Source organism: Euprymna scolopes, chromosome 38 (assembly GCF_053919585.1).
Source record: "Euprymna scolopes isolate OS-2025 chromosome 38, ASM5391958v1, whole genome shotgun sequence".
Lineage (NCBI taxonomy): Eukaryota > Metazoa > Mollusca > Cephalopoda > Sepiida > Sepiolidae > Euprymna > Euprymna scolopes.
The window spans coordinates 70,944,631-70,971,960 of NC_136519.1; the positions used below are offsets into that span (position 1 = coordinate 70,944,631).

Below are 27,330 nucleotides of genomic sequence, written 5' to 3' on the forward strand. Positions count from 1 at the left end.
GTATATAGGGTATTCAGACATATAGAAATATATCTAGCATAACCTATCTATTATATCTATAAAATGACCATGTGTGTGTGTGTGAGAGAGAGAGAGAGAGTCAGAGAGAGAGAGAGAACAATTTTCAGCTTGTGTGTGTGTGAGAAAGAGAGAGAGAGAAAGAGAGGAAGGAAAATTCTCACCCTATATATTCAACAAATTTTTTATCTACATATTAGAAAATTTGGATATAGGGTATTCAGACGTATGGAAATATATCTAGCATAATCTATCTATTATATCTATAAAAGTGAGAATGTGTGTGAGAGAGAGAGAAAGAGAGAGAGAGAGAACAATTCTCAACCTATATATTCAACTAATTTTTTATCTACAGATTTGAAAATGTGTATATTGGGTATTCAGACATATGTAAATATATCTGGCATAATCTATGTATTATATCTATAAAAGTGTGAATGTGAGTGATGGAAAGAGCAAAAAATTCTCAACCTATATAACCTATAAAAGTGAGAATATGTGTGAGAGAGAGAGAGAGAGAGAGAACAATTCTCAACCTATATATTCCACACATTTTTGGGCACAGATTTGGAAATTTGTATATAGGGTAGGCAGACATATAGAAATATATCTAGCATAATCTATCTATTATATCTATAAAAGTGAGAACTTGTGTGTGTGTGTGTGTGTGAGAGAGAGAGAGAACAATTCTTAACCTACATACTCAACAAATTTTTTACCTACAGTTTAGAAAATTTGTATATAGGGTATTCAGACATATGGAAATATATCTAGCATAATCTATCTATTATAACTACAAAAGTTAGAATGTGTGTGTGAGAGAGAGAGAGAGAGAGAGAGAGAGAGAACAATTCTAAACCTATATATTCAACAAATTTTTTATCTACAGATTTGAAACTTTGTATATAGGGTATTCAGACATATGGAAATATATCTAGCATAATCTATCTATTTTATCTATAAAAGTGAGAATGCGTGTGTGTGAGATAGCGAGAGAGAGAGAGAGAAAAAGAGAGAGATAAAAATTCTCAACCTATACATTCAACAAATTTTTTATCCACAGATTTGAACATTTGTATATAGGGTGTTCAGACATATAGAAATATATCTAGCATAATCTATCTATTATATGTATAAAAGTGAGAATGTGTGTGTGTGTGAGAGAGAGGACAATTGTCAACCTATGTATACAACAAATTTTTTATCTACAGATTTCAAAATTTGTATATTGGGCATTCAGACATATTTCAATATATCTGGCATAATCTGTCTATTATATCTATAAAAGTGAGAATGTGTGTGATAGAGAGAGAGAGAACAATTCTCAACCTATATACTCAACAAATTTTTTATCTACAGATTTGAAAATTTGTATATAGGGTATTCAGACATATGGAAATATATCTAGCATAATCTATTATATCTATAAAAGTGAGAATGTGTGTGTGTGTGTGAGAGAGAGAGAGAGAGAGAGAACAATTCTCAACCCATATACTCAACAAATTCTTTATCTACAGATTTTAAAATTTGTATATAGAGTATTCATACAAATAGAAATATATCTAGGATAATCTTTCTATTATATCTATAAAAGTGAGAATGTGTGTGTGTGTGAGCGAGAGAGAGAGAGAGAGAACAGTTCTCAACCTATACATTCAACAAATTTTTATATATAGGGTATTCAGAAATATCGAAATATATCTAGCATAATCTATTATATCATTAAAAGTTAGAATGTGTGTGTGTGAGAGATAGAGAGAACAATTCTCAACCTATGCACTCTACAAATTTTTTATCTACAAATTAGAAAATTTGTATATAGGGTATTCACACATATGGAAATATATCTAGCATAATCTATCTATTATATCTATAAAAGTTAGAATGTGTGTGTGAGGTAGCCAGAGAGAGAGAGAGAGAGAGAGAGTAAGAACAATTTTCAACCTATATATTCAACAAATATTGGATCTACAGATTAGAAAATTTGTATATAGGGTATTCAGACATATGGAAATATATCTAGCATAATCTATCTATTATATCTCTAAAATTGAGAATGTGTGTGTGAGAGAGAGAGAGAGAACAATTTTCAACCTATATACTCAACAAATTTTTTTATCTACAGATTTGAAAATTTGTATATAGGGTATTCAGACATATGGAAATATATCTAGAGTAATCTATCTATTATATCTATAAAAGTGAGAATGCGTGTGTGTGTGAGAGAGAGCGACACAGAACAATTCTCAACCTATATATTCAACAAATTTTTTATGTACAGATCTGAAATATCACATTTGTATAGAAGTAGAAATCTTGATACCTACTCTGATACCTAATAAAAGAAAGGACACTCTTTAGGGCGGATTTTGATTATAACAAGTCACTAATTAGAAATTATAATAAACATTCTAATAATTTAAGAATTTTACCAAAATAAAATTGCATGGTAATCACCCAATTTCTGCCACAAAATTTTGATTGGCAGAACTCATAAACATAAAATATATATTTTCTAATTTCATCTTTTTTTTTTCTTTTTACATAATCTGGTTTGATGTTTTCCCAAATATTCAAATCACTATATTTTGCTGCTTAATATCAAATACAGCAAATGAGTTATTTTTATGCATCAAACAATTACATTTTCTCATTCATCCAAACTAATCACTGAACATCAATTTCATATTTTCTTCACTAAAATATTACTGTGCTTGATGTCATCAAGTGGAGCGGATCATTTTTTTTTCATTTGTTCACACATTTTTCCAATTTATATATATTTTAAAGATTCTTAGCCTATGTCATTGCATACCAATCTGTTTATTAAAAGTTAAGGTTCACTGTAAACACATATGTTACACCAAAATAAAAACGCTTCAGATAATGTCTTGATATTCAATTCAGTTTCTCACATGACATCTTATGAAGTTAGTAGAAATGTTACAGACTTTTGAATCTCAAACACTTTCAATACTGTGCACTGATATTTTCTTTTTTGCAATATAAGCACATTCATGATTTTTTTTACAAACGTTAAAAACTTTCACATTGTGTAGCAATATACTGAAACAATTATAAAAATATTTGTTTTTATTTTGAATGATGCAGGGCATCTGAAGAGAGATTTTTCTAACAAAATGAAAGTATAATTTTTAGCAATAGGTATCTAGGAAAAGGCCACTACATATGTTATAAGTTCCAAATTTCCACAACCTGGCAAATACTGGTACATGCTAGCAAATTTAGATTTGCAATTACAAAATATGATTCTAATTTTTTCCTCTGCTCTTTATTCTAACACTACACTAAGTGTACTGTGTTATTTCGCTACAGTTGATATTGTGTAGAACAATAAGAAAATCATAGTGAACAATGCATTCAATAAAATTTCACACACATTTCTAGATACCTATATCTAATAAGTTCAAAAGAAAGGACACACTTAGGGAGGTATTTTGGTGGTCAAGTCACTAAAAAGAGATTAGCTGGTTTCCCGGCATAGCCCAGGATATAATAAAGATTGACTGAAATACATGTTCTAGCTGGTTTCTAGGCGTTGCCAGGGATGTAATATAGACACATTATGTTGTATATTACCTGTTCTCTTCTCCCTAAGGTAAAACAATTTCATATACATGCTGTAAATTACCTATGCTAGGGATAAAACATGAACAATATCAGTCCTAGGGTAGATAAAACAAATAATACATAGAGATGAAAGATTCCTCTCCCCTAAGAATCAAACATATGTTCAATATCTGCTTTTGTTTTTTCATTGTTTATACGGTCCCGAGCAACGCCGGGTAGCCCTGCTAGTCTATATATATAAAAGCCAAACGTCTGTGTGTATGTATGTATGTTTGTTTGTAACGCTAAAACTTTTGAAAGACGGAACCAAACTTGACAAATTTGGTATCATATCGAAGCCCCATCACCCGGATGACAAATATCGAAATTTCACGTCAAACGGACCACTAGAAGTTGGTCAACTGATCAGTTATCTTCGAGGGGGGCCCCCAAAAAACCTGTTTGTTTGTAACGCTAAAACTTGAGATGAAAGATTCCTCTCCCCTAAGAATAAAACATATGTTCAATATCTGCTTTTGTTTTTTCATTGTTTATACGGTCCCGAGCAACGCCGGGTAGCCCTGCTATCTATATATAAAAGCGAAAATGTATGCATGTGTGTTCGCTTTTTCTGTGTGTCTATAAAAGGCTTCTTTCAGAGAAGCGGTCGCTCGGTTCACAACTTTTTAAAACTTTTTATATCACATACAAATCGTAATATCTCACACTTAACAACGAAGCTCGCCTGTCTATTTAATTTGCTCGATTTCGGGAAGATAAATATTCAATATTTCTCGCTCGCTGCATGTGGGTTAGTCTTTTTCCTATAACATCTTCAGGGGGGGGGGAAACGCGTTCAGCAGTAAATGAATACTATCCCGCAGTCAAAACTTGACCTCATTTAAAACGGGCACGTGCTAAATCCAACTAATTAAATAAATTCAAACGTGTTTCCGTTAGCATCTCGCGGTGAGGCAATCGTTAAGATTGCACTTTTTTTTTTTCACACTTCAAGGGTTCGGGTTCGATCCTCATACTTACTTTTTTTTTTTAATCCCCCCCCCCCCCAAACACCCGGGCAACGCCGGGTACCCCTCGCTAGTCCTATCTAAATAATAAGAACTTGTGCATGTCTACTTTCCTAGACCCATGATTCAAATGTTAATTTTAAAAGATTGGCATAGAAAACATATTTAGAATTGGATTCTACATCTACTTTTCACTGATAATCAACAGGATACACTACCCTGCTGAGGATGAAGAAGCACGAACATGTGTAAATTACAACATGGCAACTTTGAAACCAACTGACAAAAAAAAAAAACAGTAAAAATATCGCAAAAGATGTTTTCATCACTCTTTGTATAAGAAGAAAGTAGGAAGTAAAAGTAAAATTATTTCTAATTCAATTTCGGTTTTCAATTTTTAGGTGTAAAAAGTGAACTTTGCATCATTTATGAATAGCAAAATTGCACTGATGGGCAATTTTAAAGTATCATCAAATAAAACATGACAGACAGTAAATATGAACATTTAATATAATTCTATACATAATGATTATTATGCCTTTTTTTTTTCTTTTTTAACAATTCCGACTGCAACTTCATTATAAGTTGGCAAAAATGCTATGATGTTCAATATCTACCATGCTTGATGCCATCTTGACATTAATAGTAGTCTCAAAAACAAAGCACACCAATGTTATCAAAACAAAACCTACACCCACACAATAACAATCAAGAAAATCCAAGGCATTTTCTAAAAGTCAATATTTTGTGAAATTGCTGAAGTTGCTTAGTTTAACTAAAAATTGCCTGCAAGAGCAAATTTTTGTCATGAAATAAGATTCAAACTGCTAATAGTCGCACAGTGAACTTGACATATTTGAAATGGGATTAATCTGAATTTGTCAAAACTCGTATGGTTTAGTATGTGACTATTAGCGGTATTCAAGATAATTGAAGGTTAAGACCAAAAAAAATCAATCTGATTTTTTTTGAAAAAATGCTAAAATTTGATCAAACTTTTTAGTCACAAAAATCTATTTATAGTAAAAGTTGTGAAATTTGACCTTCAGTAGTTAAAAAAAAAACTACTGAAGGTCAAATTTCACAACTTTTACTATAAATAGATTTTTGTGACTAAAAAGTCATTTCATTAACAAATAAGTCAAAACTCATGTTAAATTGGTAATGTTCTGTCATTTTCATCACTATTGTTGGCCCATCAAGGAGCGAGGGTATTTTTCAGATACCAGGATAATAGCGCTGCTTGCTGTGCGACAAACTACTATGTTTTCCAATATTCAAATTATCATTAAAAAATTCCAGACAAGCTAAAGTCTTTTTTTTTTTTTTTTTTTTTTTTTTGTTCAGAAATTTAATGTAGTTTTAGAATTTGGTAAGTTTTAAGTAAATTGAGAAAGCAAATATTTGGCCTATTTCCACTTCTGGGACATCCAGAAAACAATTAGCTTTGATCAATGGGGGGAAAACCCATCATATCAGACAATTGCTATTCATTTGGACCTTCCCCTTTTTGTAGGGAGCTGGTTTACATCTTGAGGGGAAACAAACAAATATGCAGAAACTGGCTTGTAGCCAAAGTTAAGTGCGGGATTTCATTCCCCTGTCGCATGATGTTTGACCTCATTAAATTTATGCACCTGTGTCAACTCGTTCACTTAACTTTTTAATCGTTTAATTTCAACCATTCTCACTTTCGCTGCCCTCGTAGTGTTGTGGTAAGTTATCAGGTTATCACTTTCTTTTCCGCCTTCGTCTCAAGGCTTCAGGTGTGAGCTTACCTACCTACCAAAACTTTTGATATACTGTCTAAATATGAGTTAAGGACAGGGGTCACATCTATCTTTAATTTGCTTGACTTTTATGCGCTATTTTTGAGATTTTTTTTCTCGGCGCGTCTTCGTTTCACTTTTCAGTATAAAAAAAGCGAAACTGAAAACGAATTTGTGTTTTCGGCCCTAGACGTAATCCCGGGGGTTGGAACAGAAACTGGCTTGCAGCGACAAACTTAAATTGTGTCATGTTTGACCGTAATACGGTCAAACATGACGCCATTTAAGTTTGTCGTTTAATAAGGTCAAACATCATGCGACTTAAGTTTCTCGCACCCATCAATTTCACTTTATAAACGTTAAATTAAGACAGCTTTCACTTCCTCTCCCCTCGTGGCCTAGATGGTTAGGTATCTGGGGATTTTTCCCTTTCGTTTCCACCTTTGCGTCAAGGCTTCGGGTTCGAGCCTACCTTCCTACTTAATCTTTTTTTTTCTTTTACACCTCCAAACACATGGCCAACATTTTTTTTTTTAACAGGGTTGTTGTGATCTACTCCCAACACACACACCTCCAAACACCCAGGCATGCCGGGTACCCCTGCTAGTATATATATATATATATATATATATATATAAAAAGCAAAATGTGCATTAGTGTGTGCACATTTTCTGTATGTCTGGCAAAGGCTGAGGGTGGGTGGGTCATTGTTTCTTAGAACTTTTTATATACTCCCTAGATTATAATAGCTCCAATTTACAATAGGAGGTTGTGTGTATCTTTTATTTTATACAAAGACAGCTCCCTAACACTCGTGCCGGGGACATCCAGAAAGCAATGAGGTTTGATCAATGCATGCAAAACCTGTCATATCAGACAATTACTATTCATTTGGACACTCCTTTTTATGGGGAGCTGGTTTTCCCTAACATCTTGGGAGGGAAACAAATACACAGAAACTGGCTTGCAGCCAAAGTTAAGTTTCCCCTATGGCATGATGTTTAACGTCATTAAATTTACGCACCTGTCATTTAACTTTTTAATCGTCAGATTAAAACGCTTTTCAGTTCCTGTCTTATCATGGCCGAGCAGTAAGGTGTCTTTTTTTTTTTTTTTTCGCACTTTATTTTCCACCTTCGCATCAAGCGTTCGGGTTTGAGCCTACCTGCCTACTAAAACTTTTTTTTCTCAACACACACCTACAAACACCCGGGCAACACCGATCACGTTTTTGTATGTACAAGAAAGACTTTTTTCGTGGGGGTTCTCAACGAGGTTACTATTTTGGAGAACTTTACTTATACTTCCTAGATAATAATATCTACGATTCGAAAACGGACATCGTCTCTGTCTTTATTTTAATAGAGTTTTAAAAAATTGCCTCCTTCCTGTCCTTTTGAGTGTGTGTGCGTTTTTCGTATAAAAGCGAAACTAATTGAAATAAAGGAAGCAGTGTCTGACTTTCCTGCCAGGGACATCCAGAAAGGCAATTAGCTTTGATCAATGTGGGGGGAAACACTTTATATCAGAAAATTCCTATTCATTTGGATGCTGTCATAGTTCCTCCTTTTAGAGGGGAGGGGGTTTCCCCAACATTGTGGGGAAACATACGGTAGAAACTGGCCTGCAGCCAGAGTTAAGTGTATGATTCTTAACTTAACCCAAACGTTCATTTCTGTGCCTACGTGAACTCATTTGCTTAACTATCCATTTCTGTAAGTCAACTTTTTGATTGACGTCGCTAAATTTGAACGGTTTACACTTCCTGTTGCATCATAGCATAGCAGTAAGATGTCGGGGTTTTCTTTCACTTTATTTTCCACCTTCGCATTACGTGTTCCAGCCTACTACCACTTTATTTTTTTTCTCAACGCACACCTCCAAACACTCGGGCAATGCCGGGCACCCACGCTAAAAGGCAAAATGGGTGAGAGTGTTTGTGTCCACGAAAGGCTTCTCAAGTCGGTCAGATTCTGCTGGAAGTTTTTGCATACTTCCCGCATTATAATATCTCACATTTGCAAACAGACATCGTCTTTGTTTTGTTATTGATGGAGTTAAACAAAATTCTCACCATCCCGTTGTCTTGGATGTTTGTTTGTCTTTTAAAAGCAAAACTATTAAAACACAAATGCCTGGCCTTCGAGCCAGGTCGTATCTGTTCTGTAATTGGTCCTTAATCAATGTAGGGGAAACCCTTCATACTGAGACAATTACTATTTATTTGGATGCTGCCAGAGTGCTGTGTTTTTGTTGGAGCTTGTTTTCCCTCCACATAAAAAACGGCCTTGTATCAAATTTGCTTTTGTGGGACGTTTAAAAGCAACGCCATTTCTTCAAGTCATCTCTTATCTTTTGTTTTTGATTGACTACGTTAAATTTGAACGCTTTAGACTTCCAGTCGTGTCACGGAGTAGCGGTAAGGCGTCAGATTTTCTTTCACTTTCTTTTCTGCCTTTTTTTGTTCAACACACACCTCCAAACACCCGGGCAAGAGTGAGCACCGAAGCTAGTCCTATCTAAATGATAAAAACTTATGTGTGTCTACTTTCCTAGCTCTAAGATTCAAATTTAAATTTCAAAAGAATGACATATAATCCAATTCTTAAGTGTTTTCCGTCAAGCAGAATCAGCAGGATACACTTCTTCCAGCTCTATTGAGAGTCAAGAAGATCAAAGTGAAAGTAAAACTGTATCTCTTTCAAGCCTGTTTGCTGAATTAGCTTCAAATAAGCCTACAATAACAAATAACAACTTAGAGCAGGTAGAAGCTGATGTAAACTTAAAGACTGCAACTACAACAGAATTAGAAGAATCACAATCTAAACTCAAAAGGAGTAAATCCCTTATGCTTAAGTACACAAAAGAACTTGATCATTATGTAGTTTTATCACTATTCACAAGAGGTGGTGATCCATTTCAGTGGTGGAAGAAGACACAGGAGATCTTACCACTTCTGGGTAAACTGGCTCCAAAATATTATCCCACCTTCATCTGTAGAGAGTGAAAGGCTCTTTAGTACAGGTGGTAATGTGTATGAACCTACGAGAAACAAGCTGCGTTCCGAGAATGGAGAAACTAATGTTTCTTCATTACAACTAAAAAGTATTCAATTTTAAATACTGAGAAGACTATTAGAGCAGAGGAGGCAGGTAACAAAGAACAGAAGAGGGCGTAGAGCAGCAGCAGGTGCAGAACTTCAGATTAGTCATTCACTTAAAGAATTGTAATTTGTACCTTGTAGTTAAATTTTTGTTTTTTGTTTCTAATTGTTTAATTATGTTCATTTAAGAATTGGAAATTCTACTTTGTATATTGTAATTTTATTTAATAAAGACAGAAAGCCATAATAGTAGCCAGACACTTAATTAAATGTTAACAGTTACTAATGTGTTAAAATGTGTCAGCTATTTGAGAAGTCATTGGTAGTGATGAAATGATTTAAATTTAATAGGAAAGAGAAAAGTAATTAATCGGCAAAATTGCCGATTGGGCTGATTACTGATTACCTGCCGATTAATCAGTACATCCCTACCGCAAAGCAGATTGAAGAATAACAAGATATAAACCTTTAGGAAAATTTAACTTATACCAATCGCTGATATGCACAACACTGCTGTATGTTTGCATGATGTGTGGCCCCTGTGCAAAGATCTTTGACATGCATTGAATTTGACATTTCGATCTCTCCAATTAAATCCCAAACTGCATTATCTGTGCAAGATGCAACATCACTGTCATCAGTTTATTGTGTTCACTTTTAGCATGTTAATTGGATAGTTGACACAATTGATACTTTTTGGTCAGATTATAAAATACTAGCAGGGTAACCTGGTGTTGCCAAGAATTGAACAATGATCAATGAATATTTAGCACTCCCATATTTTTATTGTCATCGAAATTAGTAAAAGTCGATATGAATCGATTGCTTGCTCTAGTTGGAGACAGATTGTGGTGGACTGCTTCACATGCCTCTCCACAATGATTTTGTTTACAATACATTGTAGTCTAAAAAAATTAATTAGGGTTAGTACAGACTTGAAATTTTGAATTTTTCTTTTTCTTTTGTAAAGGCCTTATTTCTATTATTACCTTTAAAAATCCTTGAACATTTCTTGAAAAGAAAAATTGTATACTTTTATGTCCTGTAAAATTTGTATAAAAATATTAAAAATAAAATCGAAATAAATACTATTAAATTATTTTATAAGTTATGATAAAAATATTAAAATATTCTTTAAATATTGAAAATAAAATTGAAATACATTGTTCTGTAATTGCATAGTATTATTGTGGATACAAGAGTTATGTCCTTTATCACAAAACTACCTCTGGTAGTTTCGTGATTACAATTCAAACCTCTATCTATTTTTGTTCTCATTTATAATTTATTTTTTGGAGAGTAGGTGGGTGCACAAAGGGAGAGGAGTAGTGGCGGCCACCATAAATAAAATTACCCCCCACCTATGTGTAAAAAAAAAAAAAAAAAATTCCTTGTGTTGATGGAACTCTCCAATTTTTTTATTTTTTATTTTTTTTTTTTTTTTAGTCACATCTACCCCTAACAAGGTATATCACCACTTGGATGTAAAAGGTTACTATTTAGGATCATGTCTAGGAAAGGTTAACAAGATGTTGGTTTATGTGACATTTTAACTTCTGCATATCAGTACGACCAGGGAAGCAGGTAGCAGGAAGGGAGTTCCAAAGTGTAGCTGTTTGAGGAGAGAAATTATTAGAATAGAAAGCTTTCTGGCATCTAGGAACCTCAACAGTGAAGGGGGTGAGATCTTATTGCTAAGCCAGTTTGTCGGGTATATATATGGCGAGGGGGTTACAAGTGCAACAGGTTCATCAAAACACATTCCATTAAAATATTTGTAAGACAGGCACATTGCGGCAATTGGACAAGGGTTGGAGTTTAATTAACAAAGTTGGACGGATTAGATTGACAACTCTTTTTTGGATAGATGCACTAGCTCAGATGTGACAACAATACTCTATGCATGGGTGAATGGTGGCCTTGTAGAGGTACAGGATACTCTCAGGTGTGAATAGTCTTTTAGCTCGATAGAGGGAACCCATCTTCTTTGCAGCAGTCTTTGCAATGTCCTCTATGTATTGCTTGGATGTATGTCTGTCAATGACAACCTGTATGCTTCTATTGTCTAAGATGGATTTAATTATATTTAGTTTACATCCAGTTATAATGTATGATTTAATTTTCATTAGCAGCCCTTTGTGCCAGACTTTGTCAAAGTCCTTGCATATATCTATGAATTTTTGCCTATTTGTATTTGACTTATGACGTACAACATACAAACTGGCGGAATGCATGCTGTCTTTGTGCAATGGCAGCTGCAAAATCTGCAGTGAACCATGGGGGTGAGTGGGGCTTGCTATAATACTTCCATGTGGAAACATGTGCTTCAATACCCACTTTGCACCATTCAGTTTTCTCATTGGCACACTGTTCAGCAGGAAGCAAGAAGAGATCGATCAATGGGGCATCTCAGATGTTTTCTCTAATGGTTTCCCAGTCAGCCCTGTTGTAGTAGCTTGTTGTTTTGAGCAATGGTTCCTTACCTTGGGGTTGGGATTTAAATGTGATGTCACTAGGTGGTCTGCGTTTCCAAGTCGACTGTGGCCATTAGTCACACAATCCTCAAGTACTGTGGTGAGGAATGCGTCTGGAAGCTCGCTGAGGTTTACGATCTTGTAGGCGAGTTGGAAAAAACATGACTCTGTGTGAGGGAATGGGCTATAGAGAAGCTATTAGTAGAGCATCCAGCTGCATCTATGTAACCTGAGAAACAAAGCTAATTTTTATGGTGGACATTAAAGTCACCAAACACATCCAACGAGAGTGTTGCATCTATACTATCAAAGACATGATCGATTAGGGTACAATCCTGACTTGAGGTAAAACGGTGGAGAAAATATAAGTAACTAATGCAGTGATAAAATGTTAGTTGAAAGCACATAAAAGCCTGGTCATCTGATTCAAGATTTTTCTCTCTAATTTAAGGGAGGATGCATATATCTATGCAAGTCCATACAGCAAGTCCTTACTTACTGTTCTGTTAAAGTAGTTAGAGAGGATTGAACGGTGTAAGTTTGTTTCACTTAATGCTAAGATATCCGAGGGAGTTTACTAAAAAGTAAGACTCATCATTTATATTTACCTCTAACACCACGGATATTTGTGAAAGCGAGCCTCAAGGGCGGAGGCGAATTGGTTTTGTTTGGGTGGTTGTTTGGTTTTATTGTGATATTTGTTTAGGTTGTCATTTCATTACGTTTTTGTTTAATGTCAGGTTAGGGAAAGAGTGTTGAACAAAGTGGGCCGGTTTTGACACCAAGTATACACACAGTGGCCTATTAGCCGAGTCTTGTCTAGAAGTTGTGGTCTTGTGAAAGCCCACCAGATATAGCAGCAGGGAAAGCAAAGGAAAAACAGGAAACTGTACTGAAACTGAAGCCAATTCTAGGACTGCCAGCAACCATTGTAAAAGAGTAATAAAGAATGCGAGAGAGTTGTATGCTCAGTTCGTTAAGTCTAAAGTAGCTGAGCAGTGACTTGGTTCCTACCAGTTTTGGCAAATAGCAAACAGAATCCTGAACAGAAGCATGTGCTCAATCCCAACCATCATCAATAGATCTGAGGTAATCTTGTCAGCATCAGACAAAGCCAAACTCTTTGTCAAGAACTTTGCAACTAATTATACCCTATGCAACCAAGGCCGTCAATCCCCCATATTTCCTCTTGTATCAGAAAACATGCTATGTGACATAGAAATATGTGTGTGATGTTGCCAAGCTAATCAAAAACCTTGATTCCAGTAAAGCAACTGGCCCTGATGGCATTCCAATTATAGTGCTAAAAAAGCTTCAACCAGAACAAGTTTCCCTACTTAGAAGGCTGCTTAAGCGTTGTCTTAAGGAGAATTGCTTCCCAACACCCCAGAAAACCTCATCAGTATGCCCTGTATTTAAGAATTCAGGTGATCGGGCATCTTCCTCTCATTACAGACCAATAAGTCTCCTGCGTGGCATGAGTAAGTTGCTGGAATCCATGTTAAATGAAGTAGTCAACCACCTCAGAAAAAATAACCTTCTTAGTAACATGCAATATGGTTTCCGTTCTGCTATATCTACAGCAGATGTGCTTACGGTTATATCTCATAGAATTAGCGAATCTCTCGATGGAGCCTTCTTTTCTAGGGCAATTGCTCTTGACATATCAAAAACCTTTTATAGGGTATGGCATAAAGATCTCCAGCTACGGTAGAGCTGGAAAGTTTTCTCAATTATTAAATCATTTCTCTCTGATAGGTTCATAAGAGTAGTGTTTGATGGGCAGAAATTAGAAGTTCACAGTATTAATTCTGGAGTTCCTCAGAGGCCCATCCTGGGCCCAAATCTCTTCCTGACCTATATCAATGATCTTCCAAATCACATCTTAAGATCATTCATAGGCATTTATACTGATGACACTACCATCTATGGCAGTACATCAAAAGCCGTAAATGTTCAAGTTCTCTCTGATTCTCTCTTCTCTGATGTTGAGCATGTGGTGCAATGGGGAAAGAAGTGGCTGGTTAATTTTAATGCATCTAAAACCAAACTCCTATCTTTACATTGTCAACGCTCTGGATCCCTATCTGGCATCAATTGAAATGAATAGCTCTCGTCTTGGAGAGGGTCCATGTTTTGACAAGCTTCTTGGGTTGACCTTTACTCCGGATCTGAGATGGAACACGTATATCAAACCCATTGCCAAGGTCGCTGTCTAGCCAAAACCACTATCAATAATTTTCCCCACACTTTATCTGTGCCTAAACTTAAACATAGATTCTGTGAACAAAGCTTCTTTCTTAGAACTGCATGCCTGTGGAACTCTCTTCCGTTTTCCTGCTTTCCAGCTGACTACAATTTAGTCATATTCAAGTCCAACATAAACAAATTCTTGATGAGCTGTTTCCCTTAAGTAATCCAATTTACCAAATTTCCACTACTCATGATTACTACAATACTATCTCATTCACTTCTGTACACTCATTAAGCCTTATCCTTGAGTGACCTCTGGGCCTTGATAAGTGGGGACTCCTATATAAAATAAAAAAAATGGAAGGAAAAACTATAAAGGGCTATAGTTCCATGGGTTGCTTCTTATTGATTTATGCCAATTGTTATCCAATGTAATCCAAAGTGATCTTATTCAAAGACAGAATTTTCATTGATCCTGTGTGACGTTACAACAAAAAAAAAAAGAAACAGCTGTCCAGATAGAATTTGCAGTGATCCGATAAGACCGAAATATTTTGATGAAGTAGAAGCATTACAGTACAATACAAAATATATTTCCAAAAATAAAAGCAAAATCATACAAAAACTGCTAAATTATGCAAACCACTGCTTAGAAAGTAATTAAGTTATTGCTTATTCACCAAACCTGTTTTCCTGCTCTTATTTACTTACAGGGTGGCCCATAAAGGCTTACCCATAGGAAAACTTTAATAAAATTAAAACTAGAAAGGAAAAAAAAAAAAAAAATGCTTGATCACTGTTGTTTAGAAATGTATTCCAAACAGTCAAAAGATAAAATTTTAAAATGACCACCTTTTTCTTTGATCATTAGCTTGATATGTGCTGCCACTGAAGCGCAAGAACGCCGCACCACTTCTTCGTCCAACTTGGCCCAAGTAGAATAAAGGGCTGCCTTCAGGGAATCCAAATTGGGGTAGGAACATCTCGAAACGTTGCTCTCCAAATTGGACCAGATATCAAGTCCACAGGATTGATATCTGGACTTGATGGTGGCCACATTTGCTTGTCCCAGAAGCCTGGAAAATGGTCCTTGCACTACTGTTGAGTCACATTCGATGTGTGAGCTGGAGCAGCGTCCTGTGTGAAGCTGAAATCATCCCCAAATGATTCAGTGAGCCACGGCAGAACCTTTTCCTCCAACATATTCATATAAACTTGATTATTGACTTTCACGCCTTCCTCTATCACTATCAATGGAGATTTGCTCCCATCGGATGCAACAGCAGCCCAGACCATGACTGAAGCAGGCTTCTGGCATTTCAAATGGCTTCTGGCATTGACTGACAAGTCCTTTGAACTTTTTGCATAAACCCTATCGTTCTGCTTATTGGTCACAGCCTCCACTGTGAACATCTCATCAGACCAGATGAAGACCTTTCCTGCGGCTCGCTCCATCTCTTGCAACATCAACTTGCCCCTGTGCAGCTGTTTCTGCTTCGAGGGTTCCAAAATTAACTGCCAGGACTGTTTTTTGTATGGCCTTAACTGAAGATCATTTTTAACAATCATTTGCATCGAAGATCTTGAAATCTTTGCCTCTTTCACAATTTTCCTCACACTTCTCTGTGGATTTCACTCCATCTTCTTTTTCACTGCAGAAACAACGCTTTTGGTGCGAATTGAGCGCGATCTGCCTGGAATTGGTTTACCAGAGGTTGTGCCTGTCTCTTGAAACTGTTTCCAAGCATATACAACTGTTTTTCGACACACCTTGAGCTGTTTAACGATGAACTTGTTGCTAACGTCCGCAGTCTTGAGAGCGACAATCTGGTCGCGCTCAAGCTTATCAGCCATAACTTAGCGAATACCTGAAAGAAATGAATGAAACATCAGTTGAACATTGATAGATATATATAGAGGTTTGATAGAAGAAACTTTCAAATTCCTAAACTACCTTGCCTTTGGTAAATAATCAACCCGAAATCTTTATGGGCCACTCTGTATACTGCTTCCCTCTTTTTGGAAATCATACGTTATCATTCTATGACTAAGTGTAATGTTTAAATATAAAGCCTATACTGGCCACATGTATGTTGTTACTGATGTATGTTACTAAAATAACTGGCACAAATGTTATTTCTAAATGTTTGCTTTAAAGGGATAATGCTTTGCCTCCATGACGCCTTCCTGTCTTTTTTGCATGATAAACATTTAAAATCCTTATACTCCTAAATCCTCCCCCATATCCCTGTATATCTATATTGTATATTAATGTTGTATTCTTGTAAGTATATCATTACTCCTGTTCCAACTGGACAAAAAACCAATTGCTCTTCTCCACAAGCTGATATAAAATCACATTGCACGCACCTTAGGAGGGGGGGTTTAGCTTCCAGTCCTAAACTTTAGAAGGCTGACCTTTAAAAAATCGATAAATACTAAACATCTATAGATTTCTATTACTAAGGGATGCATTAGCTTAACCTATATTTATATTCTATACAATATATATATATAAAATAGATACCTATTAGCCACAGTTTGTGCCCAGATTATAAGTGATCTATATTAACTAGCAACTATATCTTTCTTTCACTTAGATGGGATAAAGTACTGGTGATTATCTTTACATGAAAGCTAACACTTAAAGCACATTTTGAAACGCACCCTAACCCTTATACTATAATTTCTAATTAGTCACTAATCCACAAACCATATTTGATCTTTTCTTAACCCTAGTAGATATTAACCTTAAATTTACACCCCATACTCATACATACCTCCTTTCAAAATGTAACCACATCTTCCAATTTTAATCCTATTCTGAGCAGTGTAACTTCAAAGCAGACACTATTTCTTTGATACTAACTCTACTATTCCTAACTATCACTTCAGGTACATAGAAATACCTGGCTTTGAAACCAGGTGCGGGAAAAACCTTTTTGGTGTTGATGGACTCGTAGATGTTGTCAGGTCATCCATCTAGAAGGAAAACTGATTTGTAAACCTGTGCCACTGACTTCATACATCTTGGTATCAAACGGAGGAGGGCGACCTCCTCAGTCCTTGATGACAACCTCCCTTGATCAAGTCACCGGTTTGCAAACCTAAACTGCTTAAGGAGTAGATAGCCTCAGCCTATCACCTGGCTTCCATACTCCTTCTTTGCCTATTAAACAGGAGCAGAGGTGTGGCCACAGAGACTCATTAGAGATGTCCAGTGCTTAGCCTTGTTTCCTGACTAGGGCAATGAATGCCATCCTCCACATTTGCATCATTCTATTCCTCTATAGCTGGGCATCTTAGGGGTACTTGTTTACCATATATGCTAACATGATTGGACTGTTGTCGGACAATTTTGAGGGTACCAGTTTGACAGTTACTGGTTACCGTTTCCTGTTTCCGATTGACAGTACAGGAGCCTTAATTCTTTAGCGCTAAGAGTGGCTGCTCTATCATCAGTTGTATAATATCGGGATGTAGGTAGTGCAATGTCATGCATGAAAAGGGGCCCTGTACTCCTCTTTGGTGGGCATTCCCAAGGCCACATTCCAGTAGAGGAGGAGCCGACTGATGGTCTACTTGTGTTGCATGGTGGTGACTATGCACATCCATTTTGCCTAGCACCTCACCCTAAGTCTGAAACTATGAAATAAAATGAAATGACAGTTCAATCCAAAAAAAAAAAAAGCATTGAAACCAGACACACACTCAAAGAATTTGCCTCCTCCCTTGAGGCTTGCATTTACAAATATCCGTGGACTTAGAGCTAACTTAGATGATATTGAATCATTTCTCCTAGCAAACTTCAGATATCTTAGCACTAAGTGAAATTAACTTGCACTCCTCCATCCCATCAAACCACTTAAACATGTCTGATTGTCTTCCATTTGTCATAAAGACTGACACACATTCATGGACTTGGAGTCTATATTCGTAACACCCTCTCCATGTCTAGGGAATCTAAGCTAGAATCCGGTGACCAGGCCTTCATGTGCTTCAAACAAACTTTACAACATAGCGTTAACTACCTGTATTTTCTTTATCACTCTCCATCAACCCAGGACTGTACTATAATCAATCATGTCTCTTACAGCATAGTTGTAGCACTCTCCCTTGAAACTAGTGCCCAAATACATGTATTTGATGACTTTAACGCCCACCACAGATATTGGGTTGGCTTCTCTAACTACACTGAAACAGCTGGTAGCATCATCTATAACTTTGCTATATCCCATTCCTTGCCACAGTAGCATTCCTGACCCGTCTCCCAGATTGTCAGGACCAGCAAGCCTCACTTCTGGATCTATTTCTGACAACTGTTCCTGATGATTGTGTAACAAATACTCATTGCCCACTCGGGAATGCTGATCATGCTGTGATAAAAATGGACATCACTCTAAACTCTAGACCCCAAGTTGAAGAGCCATTACTCCAAATGACAAAGTACTACAATAACGCTGACTAGGATGCCATTAGAGATCACATCAGAGAAGCCCCATGGGGAAATATCTTTTCTCTTCCTGAAGAACTGTGTTTAAATGAGACCACTGAATGGTTCAAAGCAGCAATTGAAGCACATGTTCCTACATGGAAGTTCTATCGCAAACCCTACTCTTCCCAATGGTTTACTTCTACTTTGCCGCTGCCATTGCTCAGAGGCAACATGCATACCGTAGATTTATCCGGCATAAGTCCTGTACAAACAAACAAAAGTTTATAGAAGCTAGAAGTAATTGTAAGAAAGAAGTAGTGACAGCTAAGAGTGAATATACTGAAACTACCAGGAAACTATTGAAGTGCAGAAATTAGAAACTCGTGATTTCTGGAAAATTTATAATAGTGTAGTAAATAATCGGCAATGAACAATACCCCCACTCTCCAACAATTATGAGGTTGTTTGCACAGCAACTGAGAAAGCTAACATGCTTGCCTGTCAGTTCCTCAAACTCTACCTTGGACCCAGCAAACCATTCCCTCCCTGATTTTCCTCAGTGGACAAAAACCACACAAGATGATCTAACATCATCCAAGTACATGATATCATAAAAAACCTAGATACCTCAAAAGCATGTGGACTTGATCTCATCTCGGCTGTCCTATTAAAAAAAATGCTCCACTGAGGTTGTTCCAGTTCTCTCTAAACTCTTTAACAAATGCCTTAACGAATCTGGCTTTCCTGACTGCTGGAAAACTGCTTCACTGGTACCAGTTTACAAAAAACTCTGAAAGAACTGACCCATTAAATTCTTACCCAATTAGTCTCCTCCCTTCTTTCACCAAAATATTTGAATCCTTAATTAATCAAGCTCTAGTCCACTACTTTACAGCTGCTAAACTTTTGTTTGACACTCAATATGTATTGAAACAAGCCCATTCTACTGCAGATATTCTAACTGTAATCTTGTAACGTATATACCAATACCAAGCACTGGATATGGCAGAGGAAGGGAGGGCAGTAGCCCTAGATATATCTAAGGCTTTTGACAGGGTATGGCATGATAGTCTTCTCATGAAAATAAAATCCTATGGTATTACTGGACGAATACTTAACATAATTAAATCCTTTTTAAATGAGAAGAATTCAGGTTGTCCTCGATGGCCATACGTCCAAACAATGATATAAATGCGGGTGTACTTCAGGGATCAATCCTTGGTCCTTTATTATTCCTGATATTCATAAATGAATTACATGATAAAATTGTCTTTGAGATGGGTATATTTGCCGACGACACCATGCTCTATATAGCAGGCACATGGGGAAAACTAATGAGCACATATCTAAGGTAATGGTAGAAACCCTAGAAGACCTTCAGTCTGTAGTGGAATGGGGTCAAAAATGGATGGTAACGTTCAAAGCTGCCAAGACAAAGCTTGTTTCCTTTAATAATTACAAGAAACTTTACCAACCACCAATAACTATGGCTAAAGATACATTACCTGAAAGTACTTCCTTCAAACTCCTTGGCTTAACGTTCACAGGGAACATGAGTTGGTATAGATACATCGAGATCATTGCCAAGGCTGCTGCAAAGAAGGTGGGCTCTCTCTCTACCATGCTAGAAAACTACTTACGCCTGAAAGTATCTTGTACCTCTATAAGACCACCATTCGCTCATGTATGGAGTACTGCTGTCACATTTGGGCTGGTGCATCTGATACTAGTCTCTCACTTCTAGACAGGTTTCCAAAGAGTCGCCAACCTGATAGGTTCTGAACTGTCATCTAAGCTTCAGCCCCTGTCCCATCGATGAAATGTTGCATCCCTCTCGAGGAAAATACTCCCGACAAACCCAACAAGCAGTGAAGTCCCACCCCTACACAGATCTCTAGATGTAAGAAAGCCTTCTACTCTAATAGTTTCTTCCCCAGAACTGCTAGACTTTGGAATTCTCTTCCGGCTCTTGCTGCCCCAACTGTACTGACATGCAGAACTGCAAGTGTAATGTTAACAGACACCTTGCTGCTTAACTCTTTACATAGTACCCCTGCAACTTAGGTCCCTGATAGTAACCCAGCACATCAGAGTGGCAATATGCCTTGTTTAGGATAAAAATGTAATAAAACAAAGAAAAACCGGTAAAACCAAACAGGAAAACCATGTAAAAAAATATATTTATTGGACTTAAGGAGTCGGATAAAAAATTTCGGTCCGACTACGTTTAGAAATTGGACTCCAGCTAAAACCTCTGACTCCTTCCAACCCTGACTCCGACTCTGCAACCCTGGTCAGGAATCGAATCAGTCCACTGTTGTGATACAGTAGTTCCTTTAACATTGTCATTGATATTGAGAAGACTATTTTCCTTTAGTATTCAAAGGATGAGCAAAGAAAATATTGATCTTCCTCCTCTAATTTTAAATATGAATTTTCTGGTAACTAATGACTTGACAATTGTTATAATTTGAACAAAATCATTGGATAATCCCGCTTCGCCCAGACTAGTTTACTGAATGGTCAATAGATAACCTTTATAGCATGCTGTAAATTTGTTCACACTGTATGTACTGGTGATAATCTCTCTTTTTGTGATCATATATTCTTGCACAAATTTAACCCTAGTTACTATTTCATGAGTAAATTCTAGTGTCAGCTCTGGTGTTAAATGTGAACACCAGGCCTGTTTCTATAAAAGAAAAAATTTTGTTGCAATCCATGGTGGTATAAAGATATAGCAATTGTATAATTAATGTTTGAAGTGTGTTGCTGAATTATTATCAAGATAAAATTGAGTGGAAAAATGGAGTCTGGCAAGATTCTGAAGCCAAAGATGACGGAAAATATTTTGTTGAACTTGTATTTTATTATTTTCACTTTTTTTTAAATGGAGATAAAACACAACAAAATTTTGATAAATATTGAGTAGGTATGGGAAAAAATGTCTGAAGAATTGCGGAAACTGGTAGGGGGATATGGTTTTGAAAGCCAGCTTATTATAATATTTTTTTTGTAGGTTTCCGATTACTTTTTGATTGTATTTGAAAGATTAAAGCCCAAAGTTAATTGCCGAAAGGAAAAAAAAAAATTTTTTTACATGTGAAAAAAAGTTATAATAAAAATGTTTTCACAGCGACATTTGGAAACTGACAAGGTCAGCTAAATTTTGGAATTAAATAAATTCATTGAAAAAATCCCTTAAAAGTTTTCTGGGTCTATTTTAAAGATAATTGAATTAAAAAAAACAAAGACACCTTGTTTGTATAAAAATGTAGCTTAATTAACCCCTAAAAGCAAGAGATTCTGGCTTTTCACAATCCAAATAAATGAAAGTTCATCTAGTATGAGTTCTATGAAAGCCCAAAATGTCCAAATCAAAAGGCTATCTGAAAATTACATCAGGTGGTTGAAAAGAGGGACGGGATGCAAAATCAACTTTTTTTTTTTTTTTTTACCCCAGCCGTGCATTCGTACATTTATATCATGAACGTGCATATAATTTCTATCATTTTTTAATTTAATTATTTTTCTGTGTTCCTGCTTTAAAATTTTTATTTTTCAAGATTATAAAAACTTTTACACTGAAGATTACACATTCACTCATGCAAGGAAAATATTAGAATCTTACATATAAAAATTATGCTAAAAATGTAATCTATAAAGAAGAGGAAATATTTTCTGCGATTATTTTTTTGGGGGAAAATATTAAATAAACAATGCTTAATTTAATGATAATATTGTTAGTCTGAGAAATTAATTTTTTTTTTTTTTTTTAGGGTTATGCCAATTTCAGTAATACAGGCTTTAGGGGCTTTTTTTGTAATGTTCCTGAAAAAAAAATTTTGTTACAATTTACAATGCTTTATTTTCATAAAAAAGTAAAAATAAATTCATTCTTTTTTTACTACTGAAAATCATAACTTTAGTAAAGGTGTTTTTTTTGTTTAAACAAAATACATTTCCACTAAAGATTCCAATAAAAATTATTTTTATTATATTCCATGATCATTATTTGATAAATACTGAAAATTTAATTAGTTAATTTCCTGTTTTTTGGTGAATTTTTAAGTAAAAGAAAGGGCCAAAATGTTTATACATTTTGAGCACTGGCTATTTTGCACATAGCTAATATTGAACTATCTTTAGTAATTCTAACAATTTTGGTTGGGAAATTTCTGGGATTTGCTCAAGAAGAGATCGAAAACATACCTTTTAGTAAACTTGTATTGTGGTTTTATCGAGAGTCTAGCTTTTGCTCATTAATAAATGGCAGTGAAAACTTTGATTTTTACCTTATGTAAACAAAAAATCGTGTTGGCAGTCAGAATGGTTGCCATTTATGAATTTTTTCTTGGGCAGATAAGATTTTAAATTTGAAAATAAAACAAAAACAATTGATTGTTTTTACAAACTCTTAGTATAATACATCTAGTCTGTAGCATCAATTAAATGAGAATCCTTTCTATATTTTAGTGGGTATTGTTCAGCTCATAGAATATTGGTAAGTCAAATTAAGGGTCTTTAAGATGAAATTCAGAAGTCATGGTAAAAGAATGAAGGGACATTTTTTTTGGAACTATTTGATGAAATATTTAACAGTTTGATCTGTTTTTTATAATGTGACTATCTAAATAATAAACACTCATCTTACATCCGTATTTTCTTATTTTCCTATGAGATCAAAATTAGTCATATAAATTTAATTTTCCACAGTGAAAATTCAACGTTGCAAAAAGGGTATCCTGGATAGAAATCAACTTAATTTAATGACCACCGGCTACAGTAATAAAGTTTAACTTTCAAAAGTCTTTAAAAAAAAAATTTTTTTTTTTTTTTTTTAATCTATTAAATATAGTTAAATTGCATAGAGGTTTGTGAATTTAATGATTTGCTGAATATCATTTTGGAAGAAATTAAGATCACTTTAAACTAATAGAAAAACTGAGTGAAAAAGTAAAATTTTCAATTTAGATTAAATTTATTTACTACATATCGCTTTTCATAAGAACTGCTTCTATTCCCATTGAGTATGAGGTACTTGTGGTCAGAGGTTGTAATGACCATGTATGTCCCAACTGGTTACTTTGTCAATCATTTTGTGACTTGAATGAAGTTGATGCAAGCATGTAGGCTCCTAAAAAGTAGGTGACGAATGTTCATTAAGAGGAAATTCATTGTAGGTTTCAAAGTGGAGAATAGAATTTTAGAAACCAAAATGTATTCTGGTTGATTTTATTTTTCATATTTTTTTAATTTTTCATATAGGATATAAAAAATGAGTTTTATTCAATAAATAGTGAATAAAAAAAACATCTAAATTATGTTGACATGAGATGTAAACTTCGGCCATAATTGTGATAATAGATAAATATAAAATATAAAATAATATATAAAATATAAAAATGTGATTTTAAGATTGCACTTTATCATGTTGATTACTAAGCCAATATTTTCTCTTTCTAGAACATGTACGTTATGGATGAAGAAGAAACCAAAATGGTCCAAAAGGAAATTTCTTATGTTCCCGGATTGTACAAAATATTTGACGAAATCCTTGGTAAGTGATTTTATTGTTTTAATTTACCATTTTTTTAAAAAGTTTAATATTGTTGAGTGTCCACGCACTCATCTCATCATTAATAATGATACGTGCAAGAAGTCGTCCATTCTAAACCTTACACAGTAAATGTACTAACCTCTCACATGAGGTATGACTGCAGTACTCAAAAATTGTTTTTCTTGGATCGTTCCACTTTACTACAGTATTCCGTCTCCTGGTTTTTGCATTTTTTTTTAATTTAAGACCCACTCCTCTGAATCTAACCAGAAAATTAATAGACAAATATTTTAAAGATTTTACTAATTCTTATTAAATTAGTTTAATTACTGTTAATATTGATAAAAATATTTCATATTTACAAGCGACTTGGGACTACGGGTGAATTTCATATACCCTTGACACTTCCTCCTTCGGTAGGTAAGTGCTACAGCATATATATATATATATCAAAAATAGTTCAATAAAATTACAAATGAATAATACCAAACATTAATTTCTTATAAACTGTTTCAAAGGATAGGTATACACCTGAAATATTCAAATAGTTGTTCTTTTAAGTTGTTCATTGCTATTAAATATACAATATTTCAAAATATGTTCTATATGAAATGTACAAAATTTCAAAATATGTTCTAAATGAAATGTACAGTATTTCAAAATATGTTCTATCAGCAATAAGTCATTTTGATGGTAATATAGTGATAAAGTAAGTTTAAAATTTATGTAGATATAGTTGATGTTAATACAGTTAATCTATCAATAAGATATATCTCTGTATTTTCTTGTATATACCTTTGGCATAACAACAGTAGAAACAAATTTTACTTGCAAGAAAAAAAAAAAAAAAAAAAGCAGAACTCTTTAGTTCTCTGATGATAAATCTGGGTCTGTGTATTAAATGTTCAACTTTAAAAAGAGAAAGGAAAAAGAAATTTGATGTTTTTAAAAAAATTTTTTATAAAGATTTTGCATCTTAATCTTCCAAAAACAGTTTTGTTGGTTTATTCGAAGTTTTATAATTTTTTAATGATGCTGCCAAGACCTTTAATTAGCAATACACATGAAAAAATTGAAATAGCTTGAAATATTTCAATATTGGTATGCATAGAAAGAGCTTGATGAGCTAAGAAAGAATCTTTTTAAATTTTTAAAATCTGATTAAAATTAAGGAAGTTATGGCTATTTTTGTGCCTCACACGTTTGGATATTTTTCCCTCTTTAAGACCATATGCGTTTCGTCACATTTTTTACACTACTTTTTCAGTAAAAATGTCATATCTTTGTTAAAACACAAGACTAAGATATGAAATTTACCATATAAGTGTATTTTTGTACAAGGAATCAGAATATGCAACTGAAAATCTCCCAAAGTTTATGGTTTCCAAATAATCTGCAGTAAATGTGCATAAATATGCAGCAATTCCTTAAAAATGCCATGTATCCATAAACAGAAAAGAAGTTGGAGAACTCAAAGTTGAATTGTAATGTGCTTTATGTACAAAACTTAAATCTAAACATAAGACCATTTAAAAATGAATATATTGCAATATTTCTTTGGTATTATTGTAGATTAACACCTTCTGTTTAACCCCACTCAACTCCTTCTGACCACCCCTCCAAAATGTGATTCTACCTTTTTAGGAAATTATGTATAAAATGCCATGAAAAACTTTAATGAAAGATAAACAAATTATTTTAGAATTGAATGTAAAATAATTTCCTAATATAGGTCATTCTAGCATTTTAGGGCAGTTAACTGTTTTTTTTTTCTATGGGAAAATATGCATGCTTTTTTTTTTTTTTTTTTTTTTTTTTTTTTTTTTTTTTTAAGATGATTATGTGTAGTTTTAAGAGGGTTTCTATGCAATGAGAATATGGGGAGGGTTGCCATTCGGACTTTGAATTAATTGTAGGGGCTAAGGAAAATTATGTGTGAACATACTGAAAACTTGACAGAGACAAAGCTAACAAAAACAATATTAGAGGGGGGAGCGGTTAGTTTCACAAAAATTTAATGTAAAATAATTCACCATTTCCTGGCCATTCTAGCATTTTAGGACAGTTAACCAATTTATTTTTTTGTGTACTTTTTTTTTAAGGAAGGATCTATTTTTTGTTTGTTTTAGATGCTTGTATGTGGCTTACAGAGGTATTTTATTGGGGGGGGGCTTACCACTCGAACTTAGTGTTATTGTTAGGGTTAAAGAGTGTTTTAAGAATACAAACCGTTACTTCATTTTTGTTTTGTTGTCCTAACTGCAAAATGCCGTTTCCATTTCAAATAAATATTTTACAGAAAGTTATATATATATATATAATGTGTGTGTGTATTCGACAGGTAAATAAGTCAGCAAATGTTATATTTAGTTTTAATTTAATAAGAAACTACGTTGCGAAATTTCAAAGAAAATTCCATAAATTTGTTGATTTCTTTTTTCGAGGTTGAAGGTGTTAATTCCATAGGCCGTTTATACTACGCTGGAGCAGGTTGTAAAAATATCTTTCGCTTAATAAGTAGAAAAAAAAATAACGAAATAAAAAGCTTCCTAATTGTAGTTTGATGTGTTTTCTTTTAAAATTTCAAGAATATTGATATAGATTTTGAGGGTTTGTATTACTATACACATAGATTCGAAAAAGTTGTCAAAAAAACAAATATATAACAAATAAATGTTATCAAAAGCAAGTTACTTTTCTACCTAACTGGATAATTTTTTAGTGTTTTTATTTAATGCAACATGTTTATTCAGCTTGAAAACAGTGTTTACCGATGTTTTGGAAAATTTAAAATGGCGCCCAACTCTTGAAACGGTAAGTTTGGGGAAAAGAATTAAAAATAAAAAAGTAGACAAAATACTGCTAGAAACTCGCTCAATATATGTTACCATGACATAGGCTGGCATATATTCGGTGAGTTTTTAACAGTATTTTGTATAGTTTTTTTTATTTTTAACTCCTTTTCTCAAACTCACCGTGTCAAAGAGAGTCGGGCCGGGCGCCATTTTTAATTTTCCAATACATCGGTAAACACTGTACGTTTTTCGAGCTGAATGAACATGTTACATTAAATAAAAACACTAGAAAATTATCCAGTTAGGTAGAAAAGTAACTTATCTTGCCTTTGATAACATTTATTTGTTATATATTTGTTTTTTGACAACTTTTTCGAATCTATGT

General features: G+C 34.5%; 1 protein-coding gene across 6 annotated transcripts in view; it reads left to right on the top strand.

Moving 5' to 3' along the window:
• LOC145263177 (DNA topoisomerase 2-alpha-like) overlaps positions 1 to 27,330 on the top strand; it is a 206,104-nt gene that overhangs the window by 68,203 nt on the left and 110,571 nt on the right. For all 6 annotated transcript variants that reach the window (XM_080120216.1, XM_080120220.1, XM_080120218.1 and 3 more), the window contains one exon: positions 24,057 to 24,150. In XM_080120216.1, coding sequence (XP_079976342.1) covers positions 24,057 to 24,150 — 94 coding nt within the window. The remainder of the gene's footprint in view (positions 1 to 24,056; positions 24,151 to 27,330) is intronic.